Here is a 13318-nt window from a genome sequence, read left to right on the forward strand (position 1 = left end):
TTCACCTCCAGACAGTTCCCACTTTCTGTGCCTTGGCAGACAAGTTGTTTTTCAACAAGGAAAAAAATACATTTATCAAGGGACCATAAACCAGCCCAACCCAATTAAATCAAACCCTGTGGCTGCCGGGCTGCTTCTCTCTGCAGTCAATTCCGATCCGGTGCCTGCCGTGCAAAACCAGCAACACTACGGAATGCAGCAACACAACTAGGACCAAAGCCCAGATCTGTAAAGGTGTTTAAGTGCCAGTTAGACATCTAAATATCTTTGTGGAGTGACATGCAGTTCTTGGGGCAGAAATAGATTTCTTTACAGAGGAGAAACCACCTCTATTCCCAGGAATATTCCTGGGAACTCCTACACGACTCCGGGTTGAGCAACACCTGTAGCTCAGGTTGTGGGAAGCCAGAGGCAGGGGGGGCACAGTGCCTTCCCTGGCCACTCCTTTTTCACTTAAGCTCCAGAAGCTGGAAGCATTTATTACTCTCCTGCTTCTCATTAAATAAGTCCGACTTCCTGGAGGCCGTGCAAAGCTTCCAGCAGTCAGCAGCACACGGCAAATTAGTGCTAACGGGTTTGCTGGAACATTTCACACTCTACATCCTTGGGAAAGACATTTCCAGCAGTCCACACCACATCATCAGCGGATGCTGCTTCTCTGCTGGGTAGTTCCTGGTGGTAGAGCAGAGCTTGGTGAGCACCAGTGGAGATTTTACACAGTAATTGGCCAGTGTGCACAAGGCTTAGGAGTCTGACTGCTGGCACCAGTGAAGCAGGATTTGGCTGCTCCCCCTGAGTTTTGTTAATACCCAGATATGCAAAGGAATCTAAACGGCTTATGATATTCCAGGTGGGCAAAGCACTGCGTAGGGTTGGAGCTCAAAAAAAGTTGATCCAGGAGAATTAGTATTTCTTGCTGCTGCTGTATCCTGCCTAATTCTAACTCCTCAAGGAGTTATTTCACCATAGCATCTGTAAAATGAGCTATGAAATTCCTATTGTGCTGACTTGGCCATGGGTATCCCTGCAAGGGAAATTCACTTCTAACACCCTTCAGAGAAATTCAAGGTTGGAATGGACAGGAACAATCTGCAAGAAAGTTGTGTGGGTACTGCTCTGAGTGGGGAATGAAAGTCCTCCTCAATGTTAAAGCTTCCTTTTTGTGCCTCTGCAATAATGCATGGCCATATTTCCCTCTTCCAGCGTGTTCCTTCTGAATCACATTTCCTCCTGGCATTTGGAAGAACAAACAGCAATAACAAGTGTGAAACCTCTGCGGCCTTGCCAAGTGTGAACCAGCCTCCCTGCTGGGAAAGGTTCTAGGAAAGGACTTTCTGGACAATAGGAGCAGGCACTGCCAATATTCTGTTCCAATCTTTTTGTCAGGTGCAACGTGTTTTTGTTAATTTTCTGGCTGTGGCAGACCTGTGAGCCCTGCCTGCTGTGCCAGGTTCCTCTCCTGCCCATCCTATGCTGCGCTGATTCACTCAACCTCTGGGTTCTTGCACATCTCTATTACTCAGAGAAAGCCCTGTCCACTGATTGCACATGCTGAGCAGCTTAAAGACATTTTATATCTGATTAATCACTTTATAAGTCTGTCCATGCAAGTATCAGGCCAAATTTCCTCATTCTGTAGGCATAAGAATATATTTTTTTGCTTAGTTCAATAAAACCATTTGTTTTCATCTCTACTAATTCCACTATTGTTTTCCCTTGCTCAGCAAGATGTATATTACAGTCTGTTTAATTGTGTGTTTGATCTTTACTACTTAACCAGCTCTATTTATCATTACAATGCATCAGTACATTATAAAGCTTTCAGGCACATTTATCAACATAACAAAGCTCCCACTACAGAAAAGTCCTCCAGGGAAATAAAGCAACAACAACAACAAATACTTCAATGCAATTCACTTAACAGTACAAATATTTGTAATTACAAAAATCTTTAAGAGTGCCTCTTCCATAAATGGCATGTTTTACTTAAAATTGCTTTTATAATGTGACAGTTCCTTCAGTGTATGCAGCTGATGGGTTCCTCAAATTAAAGAAAGTAAGACCAAATTAGCCGTTTTCTCATATATTCCCTTTTGCTAATGTGAAGGCAGAACTCAAGTTCACTGATGTGTTACTGAAAATTCAGTTACCCCTAATAAAATGAATTTAAAACATTTAAAAAACACTAGCATGTGATTAATAACTAATAAATACATTACACTGTGAATGCAATGCTGCAAGCCATGTGGGAACCAAGCCTACAACAATCAATTAACTATTGATTGCAATGCCTGTTAATCATTGATTAACCCTTTATAAATAACAAATACATTACCCTTGCTGTAAACTAGGACCACCAGGTTTTTTTACATGGCTCTTCATGTTTCTCATATCCATCAGAGACACATACATGTCATCAATTTAGTTTAATTTCAGCAAAATATATATTTTTAGATATTTAGCATTCTGGAAAATCTGGTTTTACTTCATTAGCAGGATTTTAGTTTTTTTCTTTTTGTTTTTTTGCTTTTGCCTTATAGGAAATTATTGCAAACTGAATTGCATCCCAGGAAGTTAGCTGAAACCTGTCATCTCACCTGATCAATCACACTATTAAAACAGAATTCTTTGAAGCCACAAGAACTAAAGGTGAATTCATGAATACAAAACTTAAAATATCAGCACTAAGATTCTGAAGGAAAGTACTCAAAAATTAGCAAATCCAAACCTGTGATGGATTGAGAACATCATGCAGCCACATGAATATTACGGTGCTGAAGTGACCAGCACCATGCTGTGTTTTCCACAGGATTGTACAGAGCCTTCCACTCTGAAATCCAGCAGCCTTCTATCAGAAGACCAATGCTCCATTAATAAATGACTGGTCAAAAATCGGTTTCACATCTATTGTTTTCTTCTAGATCCAAAATATTGGCATTATTATTGTGCCTAATTTTAACACTTAGACTTTAATGTCCAGTCTGGACAGAGACACAGAGAAAGAAAATAAATCAAACACTGCCCATATTTCTCAAAGTTCCAGAACAGGAGATTCCTACCATATTCCAAAACATGGTATTTCAGATCATCATTTTGGGGCTTGCCTTTCCAAGCAAAACCATTGCCCAAAGCAGAGGCAGTGAAGATGCCACTGAAGCCACTGCAGGACCCAGGTGTGCAGGGGATGAATTTCACATCCCAGCATCTCTGAAGAACAGGAGCACTACCCAAATCCAGGTAGGACCAGCAGGGCAGTGAGGTGTATGGCTGCAAGGGCATTGTCAGGGCATTGGACAGCAGGGGTAGGACAGGCTTGGATGTGGGAGCATTGTCTGAAGGGAGCCAGCCAAAAGCTCTGTTGTCATCACAGAGAGGGAACTGGAAACTTCCCTGCGAGGGCCCCTGGAAGCTATTGAGAAAGCAAAAAAACCTCCAGCCCCTGATGGAAATCTGTAACTTGAGACGTTTCCAGTAGGCTAATGCACAAGGCTGTATTCCACAGAGGACAAAATCTCATAGAGTCAGGACAACAAACTGCATAATCTAGGTCCCAGTTTTGGAAAATGCCAAGGGTGTCTATGTTTCTCCTCTGATTTTCTTTGTTTCGCTTTTTGTTTTTGTTTTCTCATATTTGTGCAGCTAAAAGTGCATTTCTCATATTAGTGCAGCTATTTGGAGGAGGAATTATCCAGTATTCATTTATTCTTTTACAAATAGAAGAAATCATTTACAGAACCCATGTCCTGAACAGATCCCATCTGTAACTGAAGAAGGGAAATGACACCTAAATTGTGACTAACAGGGGAGCCGGTATAGACACAGCCTTTTAACAGTCTCAGTCTCACCAGGCTGTTCAAAATCCCTTCAGCTTCAAAATCTTATTCAAACTCTGGGACACGATGGCAAAATCTGTTGCCAGCCTCGAAGGACCATCACTTAAATAAGAACAGGAGCATTTACACACTTTCGAAGGGAAGATGCTCCATGCGCAGTATCTAAACACGCCAAAACAGCTTATAAAAAATACCATTGAGCGAGGCGGCTGAAAGCAGCGGCGGGGAAAGCCCAGGCCGGTTCTCCCGGGGGCTCCAGGCGGCGTTTCCATGCACAAAGTGCATTTTGCCACCTAGCGGCTACCGCGGAGGGACCTCGGTGTCCTTTGTCACCAGCAGCCCCCACCCCTTCCTTGGGAGGGAAACAGCAGAAGGGGACAGCGGAAGATAAAAAAGTAAAGCATGTGTGACAGGAATAAGCCAGATCAGCCGGAGGTGTGATGTTTAGCCGAGAAATCAGTAGAAAAGCTCGGGTAGCACAGCCCGGGCGCTGCAGAGCCAGAGCACCGGCGGCGAGCACGAAGGAATTCTGAAATGGAAATTTGAGGAAACAACGAGAAGGGAATTTGAGAAAACAACAGCTCAGCGTCTGAATTCGTTCCTACTGTAAAATGCAGGGGTTGGCATGGGACAAGCTTAGATCATCCTTCACTTCATCCCTTCACTGCGGCCAAAGGTTTGGGCTGGTACCGCAGCAGCTGCCCCTGAATGAGCGGGGAAGGGAAGGGAAGGGAAGGGAAGGGAAGGGAAGGGAAGGGAAGGGAAGGGAAGGGAAGGGAAGGGAAGGGAAGGGAAGGGAAGGGAAGGGAAGGGAAGGGAAGGGAAGGGAAGGGAAGGGAAGGGAAGGGAAGGGAAGGGAAGGGAGGGGAAGGGAGGGGAGGGGAAGGGGAAGGGGAAGGGGAAGGGGAAGGGGAAGGGGAAGGGGAAGGGAAGATTCCATTGCATCCTTCTCCTGGATTTTTGTGTATTTAACTTGCTGAGAAGGTCAGGCAGCAATTTCTATCCCCCAACACATTCAGCCAGGCAAAGGCTACGGCAGGCTGGGCAGGCACTGCAATTCTAAAAGTCCAGACCCCTGGAATGAACGCACTGAAAAAGCATTAAAAAACCCCCAGCATATCACAAACAAAACATTGCCCTTTCTACCCGGAATCTACATCCCCAAAGGCATTTCAGAGGCTGATGGAGCTGAGCCTAAGCAGCTGTTTAGGAGTGCTTCCAACATCTGAAGTTTTACACCTCACAACAATAGATTTTGGGGGTGAATTATCAGATGTGGATTATCAAAGCAGTTTTTCAAAAATAGCTCTTCAGGCTGGAGAAGTTCCATCCTTCTGTGTCCTCTGGGGAGGGATTTGATGGGGGCTGCATTTATCTGGAGAGTAGATAAGAGCAGCACAGTCTTCTGGGTGACATTTTATTTCTGCTGTGTGCATCTCCTAAGTAGCAAAGCTACTTTGAAACTAGAAAATTAAAGGATTACAATGAGAGGTTTACTCTGGACACACTCAGATCTGCAGAGAGTCTCTGGTTTGCTCCTCTGTAATCTCAAGCACTTAACTGGGAAAACTCCATACATGAGGAGCTATTCCTCTTAGGATTTAACTTAGGTCACTGAAGGCAAGTACTGAAGACAAGCAGAAGTGAGAGCACAGACAGATGAATCTAGATTTAAGAGCAGCCCCCATATCAAGGCTCAACAGCCTTTTTCAAAGAGAAACTGTGGTCTGTCCTTAGTTCTGAACTCTGCTGTGTCACAGAAACATCACAAACTACTGGGAGCCACTGCAGCTCTCCACTAACAATTAATTGGAGATGAAAACTAAAGAGCTTTGAGGATCACTGACATCACAAACCTTATCCTACTTCCAGCAAAGTTGGATGAAACACATAAAGTCCTCCAAATGATGAGGTTCAGTCCAGCCCCCATGTCACCTGGAAAGGAATTCACTGGAATGACACATTTTGCTCCAGGACACATCTAAAAACCCAAGTGGGATATGTGCCACAATCCAAGGGGGCACAGTTTAATACTGCTCTTTGAACAGAACCAAGACTTCTCTTTTTCTGTAAAATAGTATTAGAACTCAGCCACTAGTTACATGATGCAAAACCATGCCTTTTTCCTTTAAATTCATGGAGGTTGAAAACCTCTGAAATGAGCTCTGAGTCACAGTGGAGGTTTCTCACTCTTACCTGTGCTTCTTGCAATATGAGGGCTGTGTCGTGCACTGAAAATGGCTGGTCCACAAGAGGAAAAGAGAAAAAGAAAACTACAGCTGTTCAGGATATGAATACTTGAAAACCTCATTTCAGCCATCAGTTTCAAAGGACAGGCACTCCATGCCAGGAATGGGAAGTGATGACCTTGGAGCTAATTGCAAAGTGCTGTAACTTAAGACACAAAAATCTATCACCCAAACTTCATAACACAATAAACAGATTTCACATACACTAGGCCATGAAAAAACATAAGCAAACAGCAAATTGAACAAAAACTCATATCAAAAACAGGCTGGAAATCCCCTGACCCCATTTTCCCATGGAAACTGCTGGTCCAAATGTGTTACTGGAAAACACCACCAGCAGATTTTTTTTCTGTTGTGGTTTAAGAGCAGTAAAATACATCATGGACTTAACTTTACATGAGGGCTTAACTAAAATCCTACTGAACAGCAGCAGGGACTTAAATGGGATTTACTCTGTGCTTTTAGGTGTGCTGAGGAGGAAGTTTGCTGCTTCCTGAGCTCCCAGGGAAGGGGATAGGCTATAGAGCCAACAGCTGTGTTGGGGGCAACAGGCTCGAGAATTCAATCCATTGCATTGGGCAGGGCATTTTGAAAATGGCTGGAGGGGTTTGGAAACACAAGTCTGGGATGTCAGCTCCTCAGGAGATTTATTTTTAGATGTTGATTTGCTGCCCTAACTCCTAGAGTTTATCCAGGGAGCCAGCTCCGTAAGTTTTTCCCAAACTCCAAAATGTCTCTGTTTACACAGCACAGACAAATAAATAGCACTGTCACAGTGACACACAATTGTCTGCTTCTAATACATCAAACTTGACACATAACAAAAGGTTATTGTGACAATTTCAGCTATAATCTTGCTCCACTTCATTGCTTTAAATCTTTGACCCTTGAAATATTAAATCTTGGGGTTCTTTTTAAACTTCTTTGCTTTATTTCTTGAGCCAGCAACTCCTTATCCTTTTTAGGCAGCATGTGAAAGAAGGGGGTAGATAGGTAGTTAAAGACTGTGTAACAAATATTTTCAAGGGACTGGCATGCTGAGAGAATTATCTGTGTCATCTTGGGCATATCCCAAATGCCTCTAATCATCACAAGGACATACTTTAGTCTGTTTATGGTGGCCATGAAACCATCACGACCCCCCCAAAACAAACAACACTGCTTCAAGAAAACACTCCATTATTGCTCTGAGCAGAAGTGTAAAGGCAAAGGAAAGTGCTGAGATACGAAGAGGCTTATTTGTTTTTGTGGTACAGAAAATGAAGGAAGGAAACTCTAGATGAGGAGCTACATAAAAAAAGAGAAAAAGACCAGCTGGGTGATCCCAAACCCCAAACAAAAAATGCAATGTATGACTGAGGTGGTGTGCAAGGAGGTCAGCCAAGGAGAGCTGAGTTTGTGTCACACCGAAATTCACAGATGGAAAGTGGAACTGGCTTCCAGAAAAGAGAAGAATTCTAGGGGTAACATTCCAGGTCTCCCAAAAGCTAGAAAGAGACAGGGAAGGACAGGAGGCAGATGTTGAGGGGCTGATCTGAAGTGTGAGACCCAGGTAAGGTCCATTCTGCAAGCGGTAGACACACAAAGCGTGCAGATGGTGGATGAAAGCGGCACTCGTGTGATGAGAGCAGGACCACTCAATGTGGAGCTTTGGTACCTGGGCAAAGAAGGACAAAGAGGATTAATTAATTTCCTCGAGCACTTGTGACTTTGAAGGCAAATAGCTTACAGAGGAAATTGGGAAGTTGATGGAGGGAAGAAAACAGCTGAAATACTGAGATCAGAAAGCCTGAAATTCCATCTGCAGAAGATAACCATATTGGACTACGTCACTGAAAAGGGCAAAAATACAGAGCACAAAGAAAGGATGGATAGTGCAATGAAAGCAACTGGAAAAGAAAACAGATGAATAACAGTTTGGAAGATGTGTCACTGACCTCAGTACAAAGGCAATATGGCTAAAATGTGACATGCTCTCCAAATACAAGCCAGGCTACATGACCTCATGTTTAACATGAAACAATAACTGGAATTTAGAGGTAGGGAAAGCCAAATTAAATAAAGCCATTTAAAAATTACAGTGATGGTTATCCCCTATTTAAACAAGCTTTTAAAATAAATAGCAAAAAAACCCCCATCACTTGACATTTTAACATAAATACTAGAAATCTTTCTGAAAGATTTACTGAATTCAAAACATGGTATCAGGTTTAAGGAAGACTCTAAACACATATCACACTTAACAGCTTTACTAAGTGGTCATACAAAATGATCCAGTATTACACTGACCTTAAAACTAATAACTATTTTTTTTTCCTTTTGCAATTTACAAAATAGTAAGGTTGGAGTGGACTGAATAAAGGAAATACTGTCAGTGCTGCCTTTTCCTTCAAGCAGAACAAACACTACTGAAACAAGAGGAGAAACCCTTCAGTCTGAGGCAAGGAGCAAGCTGGGAACAGCTAGACTGCAGCACTCACAGTCATTTGGAAAGCCAGCCTTAATCATTTGAGGTGGAAACTGAACAGGAAAATAAGGCATTTTCTCAAAACAACTCCTCAACCCTGTAATAATGGGAAAAGGCTCAAGGTTTGTTAAAAAAGAAGGTAAAGTGTTTCATCCTGAATGCAAAAAAAGCCTCTAGTTGTTGGTTTGGTTGCAATCTTGTACAACCTTTCTGGATTGTTTAAATTTAGTTGTGTATTTAAAAAAACAAAACCAAAACAAAACACCCAAAAACCTAAACACAAAAGCACCAACCTTCAGGACTGAGTCTCAGGACCTCCCTGTTGAGAAAGACTTTTTCCTAACCCCATTTAGGCTGTCACGTATCAGCATTTAGTATTTCCCCTTCCTCCACAAGATTTGTTACTTACAGCCATTCCCCCAGTTCAGCCTTCACTTTTAAGCTGAAAATGTCAAATTACTCAAACTTCCTCCGAGTCCTCCACACCATCAGTGATTTTGAGAGCCTGTCTCTGCTATGACTTCAGCTCAATCTTTTGAGCCTGACCAAAATTACCCAGCAAATGTAACAGGTCCTGTGCAACATCTCTGATCCATTCTCAGACCTACCAAAACCTCTGTGCCAGATCAATCTGCCACCACCACACTGCTCCTTCCCACAGCACCAATCTGCCAGTCCTACCACGGCTCCTTTTCCTGACAAGTTTTTCTTTGATTTGCAACCACCTGACTTTGCATATGGCACAACTGGCACATTCTTGCACCACACCAAATTCTTGTGCAGCCCCAGAGCCTCCTGCCATCCTGCTGTTGCCTGCAGCCTTTGAGCCAGCAGCATTTTTGTCATGTTTAGCCTCATTCTTTGTCCTGTGATTCGAATAATACCACCAAAAGCAAATCATGCAGGCACTTTGCTCAAACTCCTCTTTCAACACTGCCTCAGGTCACCTGTAGCCTCTGCTGCCATCACCTTCTCCACTCTGCATTTTCCTATTAACTGCATCTTCCGATGTCTACACTTATTTAGCACATCCTTCACCAAATGGAAGAAGATCTCATCACATTTCCATTACCCAACAAAAGCAGTCATAAAAGAGAGAAGGTTGCTCTGCATTAACAGCCTTTTGTTTATTATGGGCCACTTTTCAAATCAGTCATTAACCCCAAATTTGGCTTTTCATTACTTTTCAGACCATAGCCCGAAGTCAACACCCATCAGTCTTGTCACTGCCCCATGGCTCTTCCTTTCTGAAGCAGGAAACTGATTACTTGGCTCCAGTCAGAGCAAAAGAGAACCTCAAACACCAACAGAAAAACATTGGAAACAGCACATTTCAGACTCAAATCCTGCAAAGGTTTGTGCCTGAGCAAGCACAGACAACAAACAGCTCAAATACTTCAGAACTGAGCTCCAAGAAGTACGCACAATAAACACAATTTCTAGTTCAATTATCAATCCACTACAAACAAAATGTACTTACACAAGCCATGTCCAAATGATGCAAGGAACCCTCTCGGTTTTTCCTTGGGAAATGGGGCTGCAAATGTGGCTGTCAGCAGTTCTTGGCAGCCAGATGTTAAATGTTTTATTTTACATATGTTAAAGAAGCAACTTAAGTCTGACAAAGCAGCATCTTAAAATATGAATTACTGAAGAAATATGAAATACTGCTTCAACAGCAGGAGACTGCACTTGTTTTGCAAATTTTTGGCCTCAAAGCTCTTATAAGTGTCTTTTCTGGGACAGCTTGCAGTTTCAGGGCTGTTTTCCATTTCATTTCACAAAGGGAACAGATAGAGTTTTACCATCAAATAAACTGTAATGGATGACATTTTTAGCTCTGAATGTTCAAGGCAAAAAACTCCCTCTCTTCCACAGAGATAAAATTTCACCTTACATAGTGCTCGCTGCATAGAGACCCACAAATTTCTGAGTTTGGTGATTTGCAGCCTCTTACCCTTTCCTGAACTGAGCTGGAGGCTGCTCTGCAGACCTGCAGGAACAGGGGCCAGAGCTTTCCACAGATCCCATAAAACCCAGCTCACCAACCTTAGGGGCGTGCACTGTTCAGACTAATAGTGAATAAAGAGACAACAGAGCACCAAGGAGGTTCAGCTCCAGGTTCACTTTTGCTCACCACGGATTTCCCTCCTGAAGTAGATAAACTTTTGTCTCTTTTTTAAACTTTTCAGGGATGAAGGACATCTTACCCAGGAGCACAGGAAAGGTCGGAACAGCATCCAGCTGGAATCTAACCTGCCTTGAACACACTTCTGCCTGTGCTCAAAGAAACAAACTCCTTCAATATAGCAAATACAATTACATCCTGCTGCACCCTTCCATCATCACAGAAGCAAATAAAACAATGGACACTTCTCATGTTGGACTTCGGCAAAAGACATTTATTATTATTATTACTGTTGTTGTTGTGTTGCTGTTGTACCTCCTCTGCTCTGCCCACAGTGGTGGCATAAATGCTGTTACCACATTGTAGCTGATGATGCCGGTGTACAAATCAAAATCCATCTTAATTTCAAACTCCATTAGAAACACAGGAAAAAAGATCAACATTTACGAAATGTAAAGGGAAAAATGGTATGGAAAGAAATTTTTTTTTTTTATTTTTCAAGCTTCCAAGACAGTATTACAAACAACAGAGAGCAAAGTAAAGCTAGAAATGAAATACTTGACAGCATCTGTTTAAAAATTACAGCTAAGAAACCTAATAAAAGTTGAATAAACAGTTACTAGAAATAAAAATTTTTACACATATGATATTTGTCTGGGATTTTTATTTCTTTAAAATAATTCATACAAATGGTTACAGTCACAAACATGATTTTAACCAAAAATATTGCTAGCCTACCACATTACCAGGAAGGAATCAATGTAGGCAATGAAATGCTGCTACTTTTCAGTAGTCTAGTGCCTTTTCCAGATACCACCAATAATATATACTTTAACTGGTGACAAAAAGCACAATGCTCGTTTATACAAAACCTCTTTTTTTCCTCAAAATCTCTTTGCAAGGTTGTCTTCATTTTGAAATAAGGGAATTCATGCCAAAATTAGGAGAAACTGTTTTTCTTTTGTTTACTAAATTATTCTAAAAAATAAGACAAGCAGGTAGAAAAAACAATGCACTGTGTGGCGTAGAAAGAAAAATGGGAAAAATTCATTGTCCTGAGAAGTTTGCCAACTGCCTCTTTTTTGGGCATGTTTGAAAATATAAAAGAAAGGATTTTTAATCTCAAAACTGGTTTGTTGAATGCCTCCCTTATGTTTTTCCTTGTTGACAGCTAAGCAAACAAACCCTTTTTAATGTTCTAGAAACTGTACACAGACAAGTACATTCATGATATAATTAACTACTAACTTCTCTTGCTTAACAAAGAACCCATAGGACACAGAAACAGTGAATCAGTCCACTGGACAGGGACAAACTACAATTTATACGGAGGAAAAAAATGTTTCCAAATCTTCTTTTTGTCTCCCACCTTTTCCTTTTATACTGTATATTGGACCAGTTTCTAAACCAGTAATCGTCTCCTCCTGTAAGTTCATGGTTTTGCCTTTAATCAAAATCCAGGGTTTTGTGTTGTGTTGTTTTCCACGCGCTGCGGTTGAAGTCTCCGATGTTGGGAATGCTGTTGTTGGCTACAATTGGTCGCTCGGGTGGTCTCTATCAGCTTCTGGTTTGACAGTTTGGCCGGGGGAAGGAGCATGGGGCGGGTGGGCTACAGCAGGGAGGCCGTGTGATAGAGACATGGGGTTGGGGACTATTCCTTCTACTGCTGCAGGTATGCCAGTGGAAGCCACGCTTACAACGCCCGGGGGATACCTGCTGGGAGGAGAAAACCAGAGCAGACATTAAAACCAGGAGCTGACTGAGCAGAGCCCACCCTGCCTCCTTCTAGAGCTACAGAGATGCTGCTTTCACTTTCAGACCACTTAGAGGGACAGGGAGTTCAGCTCCATGTGAGATGCCACATGCAAATGCTGCTACACAAAGCACCGGATGCTGTATTTTTACCAAATGAGACATGAAAGTTCTTCAGATTATTTCTTCAGATTTAATAGCAGGAGTAACAACACAGCAAGGGAAACTGCCTTCAAGTTTTGCTGCTCTCAAAGCATAACCTCAGCAAGAAATAATTCCAGCTAGGTCCATGCAATATGTTCTCTATAACTTTTCCCTTTTTTCCTCTTTCATTCTCATGTAGCAATTTCAAATTTTCATTGTTGTGGTTTGAAAAAATATTTATTTACAGTAGCTTTGCAGCCTTAGCTTCCTGGCAGCTCCCCTAAAAAGCCATCACACCCATACACTTGTCAGATGACAAACTCGAGCCTATTGCACCCGAGTAAGTTTTCAGCAGCAAACTTGCCACTGCACTTGTCTGAAGAAGAACCAGTGCCAGATACACAGAGGACAAGTGCTTCAGGCAGACTGCAAGAAAGAGAAATGCAAATACTAAATTTATGGATGGTTCTGAAGATTTCTTACTCTACCTGGACAAACATTGACATCTAAATATTTTATGCATTCAATGAAAGAATCACCCTCTGATTCAGCTCAATTTTATAATGGCTCTGATGTCACCAGGCTAAAATAATCTTGCAAATCTATCGTTCCAATTCCAAACTTCAGGTGTAACTGATGAACACTGGTATTTCACAGTGCTGTAAAAAATAGCTACACATGGATTTAATAAACATATGTTCTCTTTTTAGTCAAGTATCTCAACACCTATTTGCAAGTTATGTCA

The 13318-nt window shown here is 42.0% G+C and overlaps 1 protein-coding gene and 1 long non-coding RNA gene across 15 annotated transcripts in view; one reads left to right on the plus strand and one right to left on the minus strand.

Moving 5' to 3' along the window:
- Nucleotides 1-4167: 4167 nt before the first annotated feature.
- Nucleotides 4168-11322, plus strand: LOC111928282 (uncharacterized). Its single transcript, XR_002864000.2, has 3 exons — nt 4168-4509; nt 8420-8671; nt 10742-11322. It is a non-coding gene; the product is annotated as an uncharacterized LOC111928282 (long non-coding RNA).
- The window catches only part of CTBP1 (C-terminal binding protein 1), a 150059-nt gene continuing 147671 nt past the window's right edge, over nt 10931-13318 (minus strand). For 7 of the 14 annotated variants that reach the window (XM_086889986.1, XM_086889987.1, XM_086889985.1 and 4 more), the window contains one exon: nt 10931-12390. In XM_086889986.1, coding sequence (XP_086746112.1) covers nt 12207-12390 — 184 coding nt within the window. In that variant the 3' untranslated portion in view covers nt 10931-12206. Of the gene's footprint in view, nt 12394-13318 lie in introns of all 14 variants that reach the window. The other 7 variants (XM_086889982.1, XM_086889983.1, XM_086889981.1 and 4 more) reach the window with 1 other exon arrangement.

Source organism: Cyanistes caeruleus, chromosome 5 (genome assembly GCF_971803275.1).
Source record: "Cyanistes caeruleus chromosome 5, bCyaCae1.hap1.1, whole genome shotgun sequence".
Classification (NCBI taxonomy): domain Eukaryota; kingdom Metazoa; phylum Chordata; class Aves; order Passeriformes; family Paridae; genus Cyanistes; species Cyanistes caeruleus.